The sequence below is a fragment of the Mesoplodon mirus genome, assembly GCF_964341445.2.
Source record: "Mesoplodon mirus genome assembly, chromosome: 10".
Lineage (NCBI taxonomy): Eukaryota > Metazoa > Chordata > Mammalia > Artiodactyla > Ziphiidae > Mesoplodon > Mesoplodon mirus.
In genome coordinates this window covers 32,184,008-32,205,999 of record NC_138986.1, presented here as the reverse complement: position 1 = coordinate 32,205,999, position 21,992 = coordinate 32,184,008, and the positions used below count along the sequence as shown (strand labels likewise).

Genomic DNA, 21,992 nt, shown 5'->3' with positions numbered 1-21,992 from the left:
GAAGAAGCTGTGTGAGCCTCCGTCTCCCCCTCATTCTCATCTCGATTTATAAACTCCTCCAGGAATCTTTCCTCCCTTCATTCACACTCTTAAACGGCCCTTGCTTTTTCTTCCTGTCTCTTCTGACTGACTTTGCTTGCTCACAAAACAGCCCAGTCACTCACTGCACTTTTCCACCTTCTCTCCTCATCTATATTTCTCAAACTATTTTTTTTCTCTTCCAGCCCCTTTTCTTCTATCAGCTTCAGGAATAGAAAATGGCATCACTAGCAGAAAATGTTTTCCCAAGTTGGGGAGGACTGGGAATGTGTATGGAATGGGAATTCACCGAGGTTGCTTTTAAACCAGATGCGAGTCTTTTGCCCTTGCTTTCATTCTATTCAGAAAGAGTTTAGACAAAATCCTTATCCTGCCATTATGGAAATAATTGAGTTAGATGGCTCCTATGTAATCTAAGCATTTTTTCCAGAGCTCGAAACTGTTTTTGGTTCAAGAAAACGTAGGTTGACACTAAGCTTTGTTTTAGCCAAGGTTTGGGAAAGGTTCTAAGCTATGTTATGTATACTTTGATAAATTTAGAGCTATGGGTTATAATATGCTTTGTTCTTCCAATATTCAACTACTTTAATCTAACTTACGATTCCAACGAAGGCTGGATTTACTCACCAGCCAGTTCAGCTAGCTAAAATTCTAGATACCATCCATGACCCTGTTATTTAAGGACAATTCAAAAATCATAAATAGAAATTCAAAAGGAGAGCTTGATTTTGCAAGACAGAATTCGATGCCATGAAGCAACCCTCTCAGAAATTTGCCAGAGACCTTGTGGGTCTTAAAATATTCTCTGTTTCCTACCAGCCAGATTTGGCAGCTTGAGATCTATTCATCACAAATAATGACAAATATTTTACCAAGTCACAAAATGTTGCTTTTTATTTTGGTATTAAATTTGTTCAAATTTTTAACTAGGAAAGTTAATATAGTAATATTATGATTATATAGCAAATCTCAGGAAAATTATTACTCCCTTACTAAGCATTTTAGCAAATATCTCTTGACACTAGCTATGTGTAAGTTATGATATTAAATATTTCTGATAATAAAAATGTGGATTGAACTTGACGTTTGACCACAAGAAGTGGAAGAACAAAGACATTATAATATGGTGAGTGCCATAGAACACTTGCTAAAATGCTCTGAGGAATGAACTCGTGTGAGAGTTTGCTTAGTGAGTCACAGAAGGCTTTATAAAGGAAGTGGAATATCAGCTTCAGTGATTAGCCAGCTGATAATATGTGAAATATGTGAAAAGGGGGATCTAGACAGATGAAACATTATTAACGGAGTCTCAGAAATAGTATAGTATGGAGTACAGGCAATATGGTTGTGTTTTAGTTTTTGTAAATGAAAGAGAGCAGTTGGAGATGAAGCTAAATTCAGTAGTTGAATTCATGGGTTTGAAATCGCAGATTAAAACTTTGGTAGGTAGTGGAGAATATTTTATCCATTCTTCCACTCTTTAAACAACTTCAGAACTGTATTTTAGGATAACTAATCTGCCCTCAGTGCATAAGCTTGATTGTGGAGGAAGACAAATGGAGTTTGGAAGACCAGTTAGGAAGTTATTATAATGGTCTAGTAAGAGTTCATAAGACCTGCACTAGGCTGGGAAGAGCAGGATTGGAATGAAGGGGTAGAATTGAGAGACATTCTATAGTGAACATTTCTAGGAGTTAGAACCTGATTGGAAGATGAGAGGAAGAAGGAAGGGAGGAGTTAAAGATAACTATGGAGAGTCAAGCCTGAGAACTGAGAGCATTGAAAAAGTCAGACAAGTCAAGTAGTACGGGTAGAAGATGAGTCCAGCTCTGTGTGTTGTGGGATGGAAGGTGAGTTCAGCTTTGCTAGAGGAGCACGAATGTACATATATATGTCCCCAATGGAGAGCTGGAAATGTGAAATTGAAACTCAGGCTACAGTTTGAAATACAGACTTGGGACTCATTAGCTTAAAGGAAATGGTGGAAAGTGTGGGAGGGAAAATGAATACCAAGGGGGAGCATAAAGAGAAGATGGCCAAGGACAGGACACTGGAGGGAAGGTGGTCTACTTTTAGGCAAGAGAGGATGAGCCAAAATCGAAATAGTCAGTGAAGTCAGGGAAGAGCCAGAAGACTTAGTATCATAAATAGCTGGACAAGAGAGAGTTTCAAGAAAGGAAGGGTCATGTAATATCCATGGAAAGAGAGAAGTGAGGAAGATGAGAATTGAGCAGGAGAAATTAAACGTGGTAGGTAAGAGTTCATTGGTGACTTTCACAAGAATGGTCTTAGAACTGTGAGTTGCTGGAATGTATTCTATTTGTAAATCTAGAGTTTGTTTGGGGCCTATTAAGTGTTCTGGATTTTTCTGTTTCTTTAAAATAACAGATAATGAAGGATGATGTATGTGTGTGTGTGAGAGAGAGAGAGAGACAGAGACAGAGAATATGTGCATCTTGTGACCAAGGAACTGTTTTATATAATAAGTGATAAAATTATTTAAGTAAAATATACCTTGAGCTCACATTTCATTAATAATAGAAACACTAATTCAGCCAAAAAAGGAAATCTCCAGAATTTTAATTAGTCAATAAACAAAACTTCTACCCAAATTAAAGACTTATTCCTCGGCCCCATTGCATTACATGAAACAATAACAACAACAATATACAGGTTAGCCAAAATGTTCGTTCAGGTTTTTCCACAACATCTTATATAAACAATTGCTGAACTGCTGTGCATACCTCAGAACATACTTAGATTGTCGTCTTTTTCTCTTCTTTTCAGAATAAAAGACTGAACTATGATAGCAACTGGTGGAGTGATAACTGGCCTGGCCGCCTTGAAGAGGCAAGACTCTGCCAGATCGCAGCATCATGTCAACCTCAACCCGTCACCTGCTGCCCAGGAGAAGAAACCGGTCAGGCGTCGACCTCGGGCCGACGTCGTGGTTGTTCGCGGCAAAATCCGGCTTTATTCCCCATCTGGTTTCTTCCTCATTTTAGGAGTCCTTATCTCCATTGTAGGAATCGCAATGGCAGTCCTTGGATATTGGCCTCAAAAAGAACGTTTTCTCGATGCTGAGACGACATTGTCAACAAACGAAACTCAGGTCATCCGGAGCCAAGGTGGTGTGGTAGTTCGCTTCTTTGAGCAGCATTTGCATTCTGATAACATGAAAATGCTTGGACCTTTCACAATGGGGATTGGCATTTTCATTTTCATCTGTGCTAATGCCATTCTTCACGAGAACCGTGACAAAGAAACAAAAGTCATACATATGAGGGATATCTATTCCACAGTCATCGACATCCACACGCTAAGAATCAAGGAGCAAAAGCATATGAATGGCATCTACCCTGGTTTAATGGGGGAAACGGAAGTCAAACAGAATGGGAACTCCTGTGCCTCAAGACTGGCAGCAAATACCATTGCTTCTTTTTCAGGTTTTAGGAGCAGTTTTCGGATGGACAGCTCTGTTGAGGACGAGCTGGTGAGAAATGAAAGTAAGAGTTTTGGACATCTTATGCCACCTTTGCTCTCTGCCAGCTCTAACTCTGTTTGTGGCCTCTATCCACCTCCTTCCCAGACAACTGATGATAAGACCAGTGGCCCTAAGAAATGTGAAACCAAGTCAATTGTGTCATCGTCCATCAGTACTTTTACATTGCCTGTGATCAAACTTAATAATTGCGTTATTGATGAGCCCAGTATAGATAACATCACTGAGGATGCTGATAACCTCAAAAGTAGGTCGAGGAATTTGTCAATGGACTCCCTTATGGTCCCTTTGCCCAATACTAGTCAGTCCTTCCAGCCAGTCAGTATGATGCTCCCAAGGAATAATTCCATTGGGGAGTCACTGTCAAGTCAGTACAAGTCCTCTGTGGCCCTTGGACCTGGGGCTGGACAGCTCTTGTCTCCTGGGGATGCTAGAAGACAGTTTGGGTCCAACACATCCTTGCATTTGCTCTCGTCACACTCGAAATCCTTAGACTTAGACCGGGGTCGCTCCACCTTAACCGTTCAGGCAGAACAACGGAAACATCCAAGTTGGCCTCGGTTGGATCGAAGCAACAGCAAAGGATACATGAAACTAGAGAACAAAGAGGACCCGATGGAGAGACTGCTTGTACCCCAAGCTGCAATCAAGAAAGACTTTACCAATAAGGAGAAGCTTCTTATGATTTCAAGATCTCACAATAATTTGAGTTTTGAACATGATGAGTTTTTGAGTAACAACTTGAAGCGGGGAACTTCTGAAACAAGGTTTTAATGTTGAAAAAATATCTTATTTTACAAGGCTATATATTCTAAGCCTATTTTCACCAGTGTTCCCTTGTTAAAGCCTTGATTATAAGCCTTTTTAATCAAATGGTTTGTGGTGTATTAGACCTGGCTGCTTAATTCTGTAATGGAGATGGTTATATGTTTGGATTACTTAGGATTGCAGTACTCTATATTACTAGATATGAAGTTATTTTTTTCTGTTCCCTTGAAAGCATGGGCTCTTTCATTAACCTGAATACAAAATACTTCCATCCAAATAAAAGTTCCTATTCTTTACTTTAAAGTTCTTTCACTGATGGTCATATTCATAGAGCAAAGTGTCCAGTTTAGAAAAGGCAGGGTACCAAAGTGTAGACTAGAAGTGCCAAATTCAATGCAAATCTTAGGTGTCATTTTCTGAAAAATTGCTTTTATATAGGATTGGTTAAATTATTTAAAAGGAAAAAGGTCTAGCTTCTGTGCAAGCTAAATAATGTGAATTGGTTAAATTGGCTTAGTTCTGAGTAGCTAATTGACAAGAATTGGTTGAGTTTGGTTGTGACTAGTACTCTGAGCTCTAGGTAGGTACTATTTTTTTCAATATCAGTTCTATTTTAGTGATATTTTATTAAGAAACCATATATTCAAGAGCCATGGCTGAGAATGCCAGATATTCTTAGGGGTAAATATCAAAATGATCAGCTATAACTTTAGATATTCAGAATCAAAATTTCTTTGCAACTGACTTGAAAAATGAATGAACCAATTTAGTGCTTAGAAGTGCTATCTTGAAATAATTATATATATGAAGAAAAGATTGACTAATGAATAAAAATACATACTAGTTAATGCTAACTAGTTTCAGTACCTTTTCCTAGCTGTCTCTCTTATCATCTAATATGCACTCACTCCCACATCCTTGTTTTCCCCCAATATTTTTTAGATCCTGTTATTTGGAAGATAATCAGCTAACCTTGACATTTCTTTTATCTTTGCATATCACTAAGTTGGTGGTTGAAGAAAATTTAGTCCTTGATACATTGCCTTGAAATTTACCTTATGCTAGAAAGCCTTATGATAACTCCAAAGACTTTCTTACGGTATAATAAATATTTTCGATTGTGGTTCTCAGTTATTGAAGATAATAAATATTAAAATGGATTTTCCATCAGAAAATTTTCATGTTTTCCATTAAGGTAACCTAATTTTAAAAAATTGTTTAACGGAATACTCAGGAAAATTTACAAGTTTTTCCCAATGCATACACATTTCTGAACATCAGTATTGCAGTTGTTATGGAAGAGGAGAAGGAAGATATCTTTGTATTTGTAGCTCCCCACAATTCCACCTTGTATTAGCATCATGAGCTTCCTTGGACTGAGGCACAGTGTTACTTATTAGAACATCAAGCCTGTGTATTGTAATGGAGTGGGCTTAATATTTTATGATAAAGCATTTAATAAGCCTCCAGTCTTAATACAAGTGTGTGTTCTTCATACATTTCTATTATTTTTTGAATAAAATATACTTCTGTTCAAAGTAGCATTTTTCAAACTTTCAGATACATTCTACTGAAGGTGCTTGATACCCTAGCATCTGCATTGGGTGCTCTGGATTTTTTATTTTGCTTCTATTAGGTTAAAGAACTAGGTCAATCCACCTGTTGTATTAAGCTATTTTCATACTTTGTTATTTGGATGTGATGGTTAATTTTATGTGTCAAGTTGACTGGGCTAAGGGATGTCCAGATTTCTAGGTGTGTCTGTTAGGGTGTCTCCCGAAGAGACTAGCATTTCAATTGGTAGACTGAGTAAAGATAATTGCCCTCACCGATGCAGGTGGATCTAATCCAATCTACTGAAGGACTGAACAGGACAAAAAGGCAGAGGAAGGATGAATTCCCTCCCTCTACTTGAGCTGGGGCATCCATTTTCTCCTGCCCTAGGACATCAGTGCTCCTGGTCCACAGGCCTTTGGACTCAGACTGGGACTTAACGCCATTGGCTCCCTTGGTTTTTTGGTCTTTGAGTTTGGGCTAGAACTACCACTTGCTTTCCTGGGCCTCTCTAGCTTGCAGGCAGATGGCAGATAGTAGGATTTCTTGGCTCCAGAGCCAATCCTTCAAAATAAATATATGTGTGTGTGTGTGTGTCTGTATATATATATATATATATATATATATATATATATATATATATATATCTGATCTTCTATTGGTTTAGTTTCTCTGGAGAACCCTGACTAATACACTTAGGATGATTTTCACTTAAAATTTCATTGACTTTCAGGAAAATAACCAGATACATAGCATCCAGCAAATGTCAGTGATACTCCCAGATCTGAAAACAATGGCTCGCAACACCCCTGATGCGACAAATGACTAAAGCCATATAATTTGTTCAGCTCACCCCTGAAAGAGCTCTAGCAATTTGAAGAGGATTAAACAGCATGGGTCTTGGAAGATTTGAATAAAGGAATTGGGAGCTCAAAGCAGAGATTTCTGTTCAGCCTCCACTCCATCAAAAAGCCTGAGTTTTTACTTACCAGACAAACCAACTTTATTAAACAATAAATAATTTTCTTATTTTAAATTAATCAAAGACGTGTTGCTAAGTAAAATTTTAGATGAATATGAAATAGCTGATGTCGCCATATTGACTTCATGTAATTCCACCCCAAAGCAATGGAACCTGGAATTTTAGTTAGACTGTATTTTGTACATTTCCCTTAGGCTTTTATAAATATTGCAGGTTACTTATAAACTCCATTTCTTCCTCTGGGAAACCCCAGGAATCTAGACAATGAACTAGCTGCCTCTAGTCCAAAGAGTTTCTAAGGCCTGTGGTCTATCTGGGGTATATTAGTTTGCTCAGGCTACCATACAAAATACCACAGATTGGGTGGCTTAAACAATAGATATTTATTTTCTCACAGGTCTGAAGTGCAAGATCAAGGTATTTGGCTTGTCCTGAGGCCTGTCTCCTTGGCTTGCAGAAGCTACTCTCTCACTGTGTGTCTCTGGTATATATTTGCCTTATGACCACACCAGTCATGTTGGATTCAGGCCCTACCCTAGAGGCCTTATTTCACCTTAATTACCTTTTAAAAGGCGCTATCTCCAAATAGGGTTACATTCTGAGGTACAGGGGGTTAGGATTTAAACAACGAATTTGAGGTTGTGCCCATCACATGAGGTATGCCCTTGAGAAGCAGGAAAGCTGCGTGTTCTTAGCCTGGATTAGGTGACAAGAGCACAGTATGCCCCCAATGGCTTTGCCACCCTAGCTGTGTAGCCTTGAATAAATCACTTCATCTCTGCATTTCAATTAATTCAATTTCAATTAATTTCTTAATTTCAAGCCTTCGTTCCTCAAGTGGGAAATGAGATGAGTAAGAACATAAATTATAAAGTCCTTTCTAACTCTAAAACCCCGGGTTCTTGGTGCCCTGGGATGAAGATCCATTGCTATAGATTAAATGGTCTGATGCTCATAGGGGATCAAGGATGGTGCCTGCGTGGGCCCATAGCGAACACTCAACATATGTGAGCTATTACTGTCTGAAAGTGTCACTTAAGAGCTCTTCAAGCTTCACACTGTCCCCACCCTACCCCCCAAGTGTACCCCCTAGGGTAGGGTGAATAAAATACTCTAAAAGTGTCCATGTCCCATATGGCAAAATGGACTTGCAACTCTAAGTTAAAGATCTTAAAGTGCGGGGAGATTATCCTGGATTATTCAGGTGGGCCCAGTGTAATCACAAAAGTCCTTGTAAGAAGGAAGCAGAGGAGACGATGATGTGACCCAAGCAGCTAGAGAATGGAAGGCCAAGATCCTGGTTTTAAAGATGGAGGGAGGAGCCATGAGCCGAGCAATACAAGGAAGGAAGCTCTAGAAGCTGGTAAAACCAAGGAAATGGATTCTGCCCTCAGTGCCTCTCTAGGAACCAACCCTGCTGGTTGACCTTGACTTTAGCGCAGTGAAAATGATTTTGGACTTGTGACCTCTGGAACTGTAAGAGAAGAAATACATGTCGTTTTAATCCACTATTTTTGTGTAACTTGTTACAGCAGTCATAATGAACTAATATTTTCCCCCAGCCCAGATGAACTGCTTCAGACCCATGAGCCAGTAGTCAGCAGACTCATAAGCAGGGTCAAAAGTGTCTATACTAGGTGATGGCAGGTGGCCCAAAGCAGAATGTATGGTCAATTTTAGATTTACGTTAACACTGATAATCTTAAAGTAAGTACAATCATTTAAACAAAAGTGGTAGAGTTTTTTGAAGCAGGAAATACTGATTTTGATACATAATAAAAAATAGAAAACCGTATAGTTGTCTTAGAAGTAACCATCGATTATAAAAGCTTTCAGGCTGAAATTAGTGTTTCCATCTATATAATTTTAGAAGAAACAGTGGTAATCAGTAAAAATCATTAAAAAAAACATTTTTAGCACAACTTTTTATCAAAGTGGATATTATGCCAGCATTTAACAATTTACTAGATGAAGATAAGTTTTTAGCTACTTGTTTTAGCAGTTCAAATTTAACCCTTTTTAATCATTACAGGAACACACCATGAATAACTAAAAGAAGTAAAATAGGTTCTTAAAAAAATCTGCCAGTTTACCAAAATTTTACTTATAGCATTTTAAATATTAAAATGTTGGCCTGCCCGGTGGTATATATTCAACTGATATGGTATTTAGATTGTTCAAAGATCTTAATCATTTGTTCCTTAAGCAGGAACCGTAAGAGCCATACACAGATTGTTCTGTCTCTTACTTTCAATGAATTGCCCTGTTACCCTTCCCCCACCTGTAATCCTGTTTTAGACCTTATGTCAATAATAGGGTACATAAACTTGATATAGGATCCCCATCTGGTGATTTAAGTCCTTTGTGATCTGAATTCAAACTGAAATAATTCAGTTGGTTTCTCTCTATATGCTCTTTCTCCCAGGATGATGGCACCAGGGAAAAAAGGCCTACTTCACTGAAGTGCCTTTTACTCAATAGTTGATGTCATCTTGAAATAGTCATTTAAAAATCAAAGAATGAAATATTGCCATTTGCAGCAACATGGATGAACCTAGAGAATATCATACTAAGTGAAGTAAGTCAGAGAAAGGTAAATGTTATATGATATCACTTATATGTGAAATCTATTAATTTATTTACAAAAGAGAAACAGACACACAGACATAGAAAACAAACTTATGGTTACCAAAGGGGAAGGCAGGGAGGACAAATTAGGGGTTTGGGATTAACAGATACACACTACTATATATAAAATAAACAAGGACCTACTGTATAGCACTGGGAACTATATTCAATATCTTATAATAACCTATAATGGAAAAGAATCTGAAAAAAATATATATATATCTGAATCACTTTGCTGTACACCTGAAACTAACACAATGTTGTAAATGAACTATACTTCAATTAAAAAATTTTTTAATAATAAAAATCAGGTCTACCCAAGAATTAGGCTCATTAACATGACAGAATTAGGTCACTCAACCTTTATATGTTAATATAAGTCAATTCCTATTCTTGAAACACATCTCTGGTAAACTTATTTACATTTATGTTTGTTATTTGCTGACAGTATAAGAAAAGAGAAAATAAGTCATAAAGAAGACATAGGAAACCTCTGCACTTAGGATCTTGTCATTCTCACGTCAGTTTGGCTATCCCCACAGTCTTAAACTTTATGTATACTCTTTCTATTGTTTCCCTCTGCTACTGGTTGATCCAGCACTTGTTTTATACCAGAAATGATTAAGAAAATTACCTTTATTTTTGTCTCTTCCCCTATTAATTCACCATTTAATAGTTTGAGACTTCTAATAATTCTCTAGTTCTTTCACATCACTGAAGAGTATAGACTGTGTCTCCAGGATCATGTATACTCTACAAATTAAATGTAGAGATTTTGTTGGCAGTGCAATGGTTTACAATCTAGACAAGGTCACAATATTTGTGGTACAAATGATAGAATACTTGCTAATACAAACATGACAATCTGGAATCAAGAAGCAATGAGGACATACGAGCTGACACACAGTGGAACACACAAGGTCATGGCAGAGGCAAGACTTGAATCCAGGACTGTCGATTCCCAGTATCACCATCAATTTAAACCAAACCAAACTTTTTGAAAAAAAATTTTTTAAAAACATACATTCAAAATCCAATGAATAGATTTTGGGTTTATTAGGACTGGTAAAGAGAAAAGTATCTAAAATTTCAGGCAGAAAGTGTAGTTTGAATGCTTCATCACATCTTAGAAGTGCATGTGAGGTCATGGGGTGATATACTACGAGCTGATGTTAGAGAAGGCACAGAGTTTGGAACAAGAATTTTCAATACTTATTTTATAGCTTGATTTCCTGTGTTTGATTTATTAACTATGCAACTCTGCCATGAAAATTATACCAGTATGCCCTTCTGAGCCATTATATTATCTTTGAACAAGATCTATGGAACTAAAATTAGTCATTTGCACCCATATCCAATAAACCACATGTACTAGATGGAAGGCAGGAAGGCAAGGAGGAGGGAAGGAAGAAGTGTGGGATTTGAGAGCAAGAGAAGAGAATGCCATATGGTTTTTCTGTTTTGTTTTGGTTTTTTTTCTGCTTACTGAAAACGCATGCCCAGCAAAAGGCATTCCATTTATACTTTATTTTGGAATAAAACCAAGCTTATAATTTTTTTTTTTTTTTGTGGTACGTGGGCCTCTCACTGTTGTGGCCTCTCCCGTTGTGGAGCACAGGCTCTGGACGCACAGGGTCAGCGGCCATGGCTCATGGGCCCAGCCTCTCCGCAGCATGTGGGATATTCCCAGACCGGGGCACGAACCCGTGTCCCCTGCATCGGCAGGCAGACTCTCAACCACTGTGCCACCAGGGAAGCCCCAAGCTTATAATTTTTAATCACCAAAGCAGTGAGAACATATTCTTAGTTGATTTTAAATACATTTTCATAGACATTAACAGTGTTTATTATACAGCTCATTTGAATCAGTCACCCTCAGGTTTAGGGAATTAATCATTAACTTGAGGTTGTCAACTAATGAATCATCAATAATTCAAAGCTGTTGGGAGATTATTATTTTTAAAAATGAAATCACTTTTTTCTGCCCTCAGATATTTTGTGTTCATTAGGTATATATTTTTCCCTAAAGCATTTCCAAATTCCAAATGTGTTACCTTGTGTTATCAGTTACAATGTTAATAATCTGAGAAGTCACATTAACTTTCCAGCCAGTTAGTTGAAGAGTTAAGGAAATGTCTTTCAAAGGCTCTTGCATTTTATGAGTTCGCTATTATAGTCTATTACTATGTCAGGGCATTAAGGGGGCATATGAGCAAAAAATATGGAAGACATTTAGAACCTGGATAATATTCAATATAGGCTATAAATAATTGTCCTGTACAGTGTAGCATGCTCCTTATCATTTAACAGAGAGGGAAAAAAATTATGAAGTAATCTAAGTGAAATATATTCACTTTGGTGTGTGAATACTACATTGTATTTTATATTGGCTAAGAAAATATTCAGCAGCTTACAAAATAAATTTAATGTAAACCATTCTTTTCTTACTCTAGAGTTCTGGCAATATATACACTAAGAAATTCTGACACAAATTTATTGTATATTTATAAAATTATACCAAAAGGGTCTAGTCCTACAAGTATAGCCTGTTTTCAAGTATTTAATTATTTAGTGTTTAATCTGTGGATTATTCATACTCTTCTCTTTCAACTTTTTAAATTTATTTGTATATTTTATAATTTACTTTCATTAACACAATGTTATGGTTATGTTCTCTTTGGGTGATGGGTTAAAGGAGAGGTAACATTGAGTACTGACCATTCTGCAACATAATGATAACACTGCCATGGGTTCACAGTGGAAGCAAAGGAAGAAAATCTGAGAAGGTGCTACAGTGGGGTATTCAAATTATGTATTTTACATTTTTTATTTTTGTTCTTTCACTTCTGTTGCCACAGTCTACCAAGAGTTGACTCTTGGTCAGAATGGAGGTTATTGTCAATTCAGGTATGTCATTGAATTATTTGTATATTGGAAGGTTCAGGAAATTCTGGAACTGATTTTAACAAATTCTTTGTAGACTCTTTTCTCAATATTTCTATTCTTCTAGACTTCAGAGTTTATTCATCAAGATGCATCAGAGTCTTGCACAATGTGTGTACATACAGGGCTCCCAGTGGATACTGAGAGAATTAATTTACTTTTTGTTCATGGTGAAAAATATAGGCCGTATTTCATTGCCCTACACTTATGGATGAGTCAGTTCCCAAAAGACCTTATGATAAGAAAGGGAGAACGTATGTGGCTGGTTATAAAATTTTAAGTTTTACTAGAATGTAAGGCATGGACTGGCCTATAAACCAATTGCTGGAAGATAAAGAAGGAATTAATGCAGTGGTACTCTTGGTCTTTTGATCCTAGAATGAATAAGGAAAGTAATTTCAAAAGCTGTGTATATATTTTTTAAAACATAGAACATATCAATAGAAAACTATTTTTGTAATGCAAAAGCAATTCAGTACCTGTAGATTTGGTCAGTGGCCTTTCTGAAACATTAACTTTGTATTATCTTTGTGTCCCATATACCTGCCTTTTAATTTTAATGCCCAAGCCCTATTTGAAATAAAGCAGATATTTCCATTTCATCAATGAAGCTGTTACCCAGGTATACATAATGTTTCAATTTCATGAATTTATCTGTCAAAATGATCATCTGCGGCTAGTGTTTCTAGAGAGTCGGAGGTTACAATCCATTTACCAAGGTCTTGTGATTGGTATAGCACATTTTCCTCATTCTCCAGTCTCCCAGGAATTCCAACATTACCTGAGCATGCAAATTACCTTCATTTCATAGATGTAAACCTGAAATAGAAACTTGCTCTTAATGAAATTTTATACCTATGAGCTAACAGCAGATACCAGAAGAGAGGGAAAATAGAAATTTAAGATGTAAATATCCACTCTTCCAAGTTGAGAAGGAATCCAGATGTTATTCATTTTATTAAATAGATAAAGAAATAGATTTTTAAAAGACACTTAAGACTTTTATACACACTCATGGGATGCTGTTGATGGCATTGGGAACCAGCTATGAGAGTTGAACTATCCTTAACACCCTGAAAGAATATCAAAAAGAAGGTAGTGCTCTCTGGGAAGAAACAACTTGAGGTATACTTTGAAGGATTTGTATGAATCAAGGAAATAGTTCAAGGGCAACCTTTTAGAGGGAAATACCTCCAAGGTTAAGACTCAGAACCAGGGAGAAGTAAAGCCTGCAAGACACGTGGCCTGTCTGGAGCACTGAGTTTAAAATGGAGAGAACAGAAGGTAAGTTGCAAAGGAGCACGGAGTTCACATTCACAGTAACTTCAAAAGCCAGGCCAGAAACTGGTTCCTAGACTCATGGTAAGACTTCCTAAGCATAAGAGGAATACATCAAGGGAGGTTTTCTAGATATATATGCTTAATGGTGATCTGCAGAGTGGTTTGGGAAATATTGGAAGGAAGGAAAGAGTAGTTGGGACCTGGATCAAGGTAGTAACAAGGAAAATGGGGAAATATTGATTCTCAGTCATTGTCTTACTAATTTACCAGCCTCATTTGTCTGTTTTTCTCTCCCTCATCTTTGGTTTCTTGGACAACATATCCTCCTGATTTTTTTTTTTTTCTGCTTTGCTAGTCCCTTCTTCTCAGTCTCCATGGCTGGTCTTTCCCTTTCTTCACTAACATGGGAGTGTTCTAGGGCCCATTCCTTGGTTCTCCTCTCTTCTGGATCTGCCCTCACTCACTTGGTGATCAGATGGCTTTTTAAACCATCTCATGCCCATGACTTCCAAACTCTCCCTTTTATTCAGACTCTTGTCTTTTCCACTTGGCTGTCTACTAGACAAATGAAATTTAACATATCAAAATTGAACTCCCATCTTTCTCTCTAAACCTGGTCTATCTGTAGTCATCCCCTTCTCAGTTGATGGTGACTCCCTCATTCCATTTGCTTAGCCCCAAAACCTTAACATCATCATTGACTCTAGTTTTTATTTCATTACACACACCCAATATTTCAGCAAATGCTGTAGGCTCTGCCCTCAACATATAAAATCCAAATATTTCTTACCCACCTCCACTGTTTACTTCATCATCTTATCTTATCTGGAATTCTGAAATACCCACATAACTGGTCTTCCTACTTCCATCCTGGAGTGTAGTCTATTCTCAACATGGCAGCTGGATTAGTCATGTCACTTGTCTTCTCATGCCCTGCCATTGTTTCCCAGCCCTGGCAGGACCTACATAATCTGTCCCTTGTTACACCTCCAGTCTCATCTATTACTACCTGCCTCACTCAGCTCCACCCACTCACTTTCCTTCCTGATCATTGAACACAACAAGCATTTGCCCATCTCAAGGCTTTCCACGGTGTGTGCCTTTTGCCTAGAATGCTATTCCTTCAATAACTGCCCCTGCCAGAGATCAAGTGGCATGACATGCCTGGGGCTTCCTTGAGCCACTTCTTCATTTCAGAGCCTGAGTTAAGTATTTATGGTTTACTCTTTTCTCATGCTCTCTTTCTTCCCCCGTCCCCACTAGACATAGCTTGAATTTGCATCTGGGTCCTGACTCATTTGGGCAATGGATGCTGATTCCTACCAGAGCTGTCTTCCGCATCTCTCCCTCTTGCTCTTCTTGCCAGTTACTATATTCCCTGTTTATTTAGTCTCTCATTCGTGTCTAGGTTTTTCCTTTTGATTTGACACCCCAAGCTACTGCTTCACCTTTGCTTTCAGGACTTTCTTCAACTATTATTCATATATTTAAAATTATTTGCATGGCATTACTGGTTATGGAAAGAATCTGCAGTCATTATTTTTAAAAAACACACACATTCCAACAAAATAGAACTGTAAAACTTAGAAAGTGAAATATCTCCCATGATTGCACTCTTGGATAGCCACAGTAACAATCACTTCTAGAGAGCCCAGGGTGCACTAGGCATTGTGTTAAGTGCTATAAAAACAAAGCAAAATAAGACATTGCCTGTCCTTCAAGGAGTTTACAAGCTCAAATAACCAAGTTCCCCTTTACTGCATGGGAATAGCCACTGTGCTATAACCTTTAGCCCACACCTTGCTCTGGGCACTACCAGATGGTATCTACCACCCACTCTGTAGATACCCGTGCTAGTCCTGCAGATACACAGAACCGCCTGCTGACAGCAAGAGGGATGAGGAGGTGGAAACAATGGGCTTAGGGTGAAGAGGCTGGATGAGGCCAGGAAGACCAAAGGCAAACAGTTTTGAAAAGACTGTTTCTGAGGGCTTCCCTGGTAGTGCAGTGGTTGAGAGTCCACCTGCCGATGCAGGGGACACGGGTTCATGCCCCGGTCCAGGAAGATCCCGCATGCCATGGAGCGGCTGGGCCCGTGAGCCATGGCTGCTGACCCTGTGCATCCAGAGCCTGTGCTCTGCAACGGGAGAGGCCACAACAGTGAGAGGCCCACGTACCGCAAAAAAAAAAAAAAAAAAAAAAAAAAAAAAAAAAAAAAGACTGTTTCTGAGATGATCCAGAAACTGAAAAATTATTGTCAAGTCACCTATATTTGAATGGATTTGAGTATATTTTAAGTTTCTTTCTTTCTCAGTGACAGATCTTCTCAGAACTTTAAAAATCATTATTTAAAAAAAAGTCCCTTAAGCCGAAACAAAGTCTTCTCAAAACAGAAATAGACTCACAGACTTAGAGAACGAACTTATGGTAAGGAGTTGAGGATTGACACGTGTGCACTGCTATGCTTAGAGTGGATAACCAACAAGGACCAACTACTGTATGGCACAGGGAACCCTGCTCAATATTATGTAACAACCTAAATGGGAGGAGAATTTGAAAAAGAATAGTTACTTGTATATGTATAACTGAATCACTTTGCTGTATATCAGCATTGTTAATCAACTATACTCCAATATAAAATAAAAAGTTAAAAAAAAAAAACAACCTGAGGAGCAGAGAGGCACATAGTCTTAACTACACTTGAAAAAGCATCCAGGCAAGGAGGGGTACTTGACCCAACCCAAAGGGGTCCTAGGAAATTTTTAACAAACATATGTCTGTTTGCAAGTCAGCCTTTGCTACTCTCCTCTTCCTACCTCTACACGTGGCTCTTTAGAACAACATCCTCCATCCTCTGTGCTTCCAAGAGGAAAAGATCTAAAATGATAATTCATGCTCATTAACTGATTAATTGATTACACTTTGATTTTTAGCCTTTTTATCTCTAACTGCGGAATGAATGTCTTTTTTCTCCAGTAAATTATCCCAGTCTTTGCAAGAAGTTGGGGAGGAGGGAAATAATACTTCTGCAGGCTCTACTCTTCTTGAAACTTCTTTCTCAAGAAGGGAAAACCAGGGCTGGCTTAGCTGCCAGAGAACTTTTCCAGGAATTGCTGGGAATGGAGGTGCTGAAGTCCCAGATCACCTGTTTTTCTAGGACCTAGAACCAGTCTTCATTCCCTCCATACCAGCCCCTCCCCCAACTCCTCCTCATCTCTTCTCTGCCTGAATTTAGATTCCATTCTATCTTCTTATCCCTTTGCCTTATTTTCTCCTCCAACTTCCTACCTCTCTATTCCAAGTCTCCTGAGCATATGATTTATGGTTTTCATTACCACTACAGACTGATCGAAGCCAATGTGGGCACAAATAACCATGAAATTCTGGGTCTGAAAATTAAACTGACAAAGGCAGATTAACAGGAGAAAAACATAGAAATTTTATTAAATTTTTACATGTACATGGGAACCTTCCCAAGAGAATGAAGACTCCTGAAGAAGTGACCAGAGCAGGATGATTTTATAACCCTTTTAGACAAATAAACAATAAATATGAGAAGAATTGACAAGACAAAGGGGTTTGGGCTGGGGATAGTAAATGATGAAGTAACAAAGTTTGTTCATACAGCCTTCTCAGCCCTACGCTCCCTATCCGTGGGGACATGTAGGGAACATAAGAATGTCCCTATCCTTCCAGATACAGAGAGGGTGCCTTTCGCATGGGACATTTATCTCCTGCTTTCAGGGAAAAAAATATGAGTGGAGGGTATCAGAGTGACCTTCCTGCTTCTGCCGTTTTCTAAATTTCTTAATCTTAAGATATTCAATATGCCGAGGTGCCATATTTTGGGGTAGCGTGTCCTGAACCCCCTCAATATTCTCCATGACAGTTTCACTCAAGGCAGACATGACAACAATCTAAATAAGGGGTTCTCAAACTTTTGGGGCTCAGGAACCTTTATATTCTTAAAATTTATTGAAGACTGCAAAGAGATTTTGTTTATGTATCTTATATCTATGGGTATTTATTGCATTGGAAGATAAAACTGAAAACTTAAAAAAATATAAAGACACCTTCCTCTAGCTGCCAGAGCAATGATGTTTTCACATATCATGGAGACTCTGGAAAACTCCACTGTATACCCATCAAGGAATGAGAGTGAGAAAAGCAAACAGAACATTTTTATTAAAAAAATAATTCTGACCTCATGCACCTCTTTCAAGCCTTCTGGGCCCCCAGACGTCCCTGAACCGTACTTTCAGAATCACTCTTCTACAGTCACGATCCAGTTATTCAAAAAGGAACAGATGCAACCAGACTCTTCTGAACCTATATCTTGGATGTAGGGCAATTTAAGAATAAAATCCTCAGGCACCATCCCTATGGGTAAAAGATGAAGAATGAAATAAAACAGATCTCAGGACTTTAAAACCTGTTCATAAATGTGTAGGAATAACTCCAAAACATTTCAGCCAATCCACTTGTCTTGAATACCACAGATTTCACAAGCAGAAGCCCATCTCTCACAGTCATTTTGCTTTTAGAAAGCCACTGATTTTAACAATGGAAACTCATTTCTAACATCATAATACTAATTAGCAAAGTCTCTGTTGCTGAGTGATTGAAAAAACAAAAAGGTAAAGGTCTCACCCCAACTACCGCTACCTCTGAATTATCTTGGAGCAAGTCCCAGACATACCATTTCTTCTGTAAATGTTTCAGCATTTAGCCCTAAAGGAGTCTTCTCTCATCTTAATTTAATCACAACATCATTATCACGCCAAAGAGTGTAACAAGAATTTCTTAACATTATCAAATACTCACTTGGTATTAAAATTTCTCCAACTGTTTCATACTTTTTTTTCCCTGTCAGTTTCTTCATATCAGGATTCAAATAAAGTCCACACCTTACCATTGATTAATATATCTTAAGTCTCTTTTAATTTTTAGATTTCTCCTCCTTTTTTTTTCCTCTTGCAATTTCTTTGTTGAAGGAAACAAAGTATTCTTCCTATATCATTTTCCACATTCTGGATTTAGCTGATTGCATCCCTCTGGTGTTATTTGACATGTTTCACTGCCCCATATGTCCTGTGTATGGGTTGCCTGATCAGTGAGGTTTTTGGCAGAACATTTTATAGATGGTATTGTGTACTTTCCACTGGATCCCCTTAAGGAGGCACATGAAATCCATGGACTCTTTTTGTAAATTGAAATAACAGGAAATATCTGTAAATGGTCTCTGCTCCCAGTTCCTGGCACAGGGCTCCTGAAACACTTGTTATTTCCTAAGTAATAAGAACACTTAACGAGCATCTTTTGTTCTAATGAGGCATCTCTGGGTGGGCTCATGTATGACTCCTGTGTGGGGACTGGTCACCAGAAAGACCAAGCCATGATTAGAAGCTTGGAACTTTCAGCCCCAATCCCTATCCTCCAGAGAGGAAAGAGGGAGGTGAAAATGGACTTAATAATTGATCATGCATACATGAGGAAGCCTCCATAAAATCCCAGTCGTAGGGGGTTCAGAGCTTCCATGTTGGTTGAACACATCCACACCAGGAAGGTGACATGCCCCAACTCCAGAGGGACAGAAGCACCTGAGCTCAGGACCCTCCCAGACCTCTTCCTATGTATCTCTTCATCTGGCTGTTCATCTATGTCTTTTATCATATCCTTTAAAAAACTGGTAAGCTTGAGTGTTTCCCTGAGTTCTGTGAGCCACTCTAGCAAATTAATCAAACCCAAGGAGGGTCTTTGGAACCCTTGATCTAGAGCTGGTTGGTGAACCTGAGCTTGTGACTGGCATCTGAAGTGTGTGTGTGCAGGGGCAGGGGGTCTTGTAGGACTGAGCCATTACCTGTAGGATCTATCTCCAGGTAGATACCATCAGAATTGACTTAAATTGTAGGACACCCAGCTGAGGTTGCAGACAATTGCTTGTCATGGGGAAAAACCTTCACATATTTGGTGACCAGAAGTGAAGTGTTTGTGTGAGTAGTAATGGTAGACTCTCAGGGGAGAGAAACACAGTAGGGAAGAACTGGGTTTTTCCTTACACAGAAAGGAAAAAAAGCTGAGTTTTTCCAAACTAGCAATGTTACAATTAAGTGGGCTGTTAAAATTGGATTGTGTAGGAATTGAGAAATAATCTTTATTGAATTAAACCTCTGCAATTTCTCAGATTTTCTGCTACAGAAACCATGTTATTCCTCAATATTAATACACCTAAGGTAATATCACTTCATCCAGGAGGAAGTATTATAAATTATAAACATCTCAACAATCACCTTTGACATTATCAATTTTTAATAATATTTTAATAATGTAACCCTCTTTACGTGAAAAACACAACTATTTCTATAATTATTTCTCTCTCTGATACTTAAATTTCTGAGAGAAATATGTAACTGAAACAATATCTTTGTTGATAATGACTTTATGGTCTTTTAAAACCAGGACAGTCTAATCTTCAACCAACCATGCCTGGTGACAAAGATTTTTTTATTGTCTTGACATTCCGTTAAGAACTCTTTTGTGTACACAATAATAATTTCTCCCTGTCCAATAATGGACTTTCTTGATAACATCTTAGTGTATTTGATGGTTTTGGCAAAGCTCTCTCAAACAGGGCAATCTCTGTAAAAGCCACAAACTTTTAAAACCTCAAAGATCATAATAATCTAGATTCACCTGATTCTCAAAAGATGAGGATGCATAGCAAAAAGAAAAAAATAATAGGAAAAAAATGCTTGAGAGTTTTCCTGTATGAGGTGGACTTTCTTTTCTGCACCCGGACTGAGTCATTCAACATCCCCTACATTTAAATGAGAAAAAAGTTTTTCAGTAAATTGAAATATAACTGTTTACCAGGAGACTTCTTTACTCACAGAGAACAAAACTTGATAATACTTACATGGTCTGGAAAAGAGGATTTGGGCTCATGGGCCTTTATAAAAGTGTTTGCTGCTCTTTATTTGATCGTGATTAATTTGACCAGAAATGATGTGATTGTAGCCTCCACTGTTAGCCCTATGGGTATTAGTCATCTCCAAGGTGATCTCAGTTTCCATGACAACTGCAATATTTATTTTTTCACTATAGCACTAGCTGGTCTCCAGTGGTTGGAAGGGCAGAGTAATCCTGAAACGTTAAGTCTCAGTCATAAGTTTCTCATTGCTCATATTAGAAAGCCAGTTCACTTCCAAGTATTATTACTAATCTGAATTCAGATAAGTGAATTACAAAGGTGTTCTGAGACAACTCTGTCCTTCAGTTCCACGTTATCAGGCTTTAAGGTCCAAAGGGTTTTTGCTGACTAAAGAAGCTCCTGGTATTTGCATCCAAATTTTCATGATAACTTTAAACACACATAATGTATCACTCTCATATATATATGGAAGTAGACTGAGGAGGTCTAGGTATAACTCTCTCAAGGAAAAAGAAAATAAATATTAAGTATAACTTGATATATTCTTCAAAACAGAGATATCAATAAAGCCCAACGGACATTGAATTAAAGTTTCTGAATTTTGTTAAAATTAATAAAATTCAAGAGTGAATTGTAAATGAGAAAAATTCTCCGATCTTTCCTGTCTTCTCCAGAAGTCATAAATATTGTATCAGTTATCAAAATTTTCCTAGAAAGAGTTTCCAGAACAATGAAATCGAGCAGGCTGTCTTACACCTAGGTGGACTCAAAGGTGGAAGAAAGTCTTTTCTGAAAGATGGCCTGGGGCAAAATTATATACTCTTGGTCCCTTGAATTAACAGTGTCGGTATTCCTGTCACATTTCTTCAAGTTCTTTTCATCCTGTGTGTCTTCTAAAATATATGATTAACCTGTTAGACTAATACATTTTAAAATGATAGTTCTCCTAGGATTTAAAAAAAATCATGCCATGGAAGCATCTTCCACCATGATCATGCACAAAATTGGCCCCATCTTTTTCCCTGCCAAAGATTAGAATGGTACTGCAGAATGGCACACTGCCCTCTTAGAAACCTGTTTTATCGTCTCTGGGATAGGAGGTGGGGAAAACTGCAGCGGAGGCAGAGAGGGCTAAGTGTAAGGACAGAGAGTGAAGTCATTAAGATTCAGTCACTTTATGGGGTCTCATTGCTGTGTGCACTGGGACTCCTATCCTGTCCTCTAACGAGCTCTGTCTCTGCTAAGTTCAGAAGTGTCCATGCCTGGTGCCTGGTGGCTGCAGAGGAGACGAGGGTTAGGGAAAGTGAGCACCCAGAAGAGGGTCTTTACACAACACATGCTCAGAGGACAGGCTGCAATAAAAT

At 38.1% G+C, this 21,992-nt stretch overlaps 1 protein-coding gene across 2 annotated transcripts in view; it reads left to right on the top strand.

Annotated features, from left to right (window-relative positions):
- Positions 1–5,790, top strand: part of TMEM200A (transmembrane protein 200A) — a 72,356-nt gene extending 66,566 nt beyond the window's left edge. For both annotated transcript variants that reach the window (XM_082633274.1, XM_082633273.1), the window contains exon 2: positions 2,827–5,790. In XM_082633274.1, the coding sequence (XP_082489400.1) occupies positions 2,843–4,315 (1,473 nt within the window). In that variant the 5' untranslated portion in view covers positions 2,827–2,842 and the 3' untranslated portion in view covers positions 4,316–5,790. The remainder of the gene's footprint in view (positions 1–2,826) is intronic.
- The last annotated feature ends 16,202 nt before the right edge of the window (positions 5,791–21,992 follow it).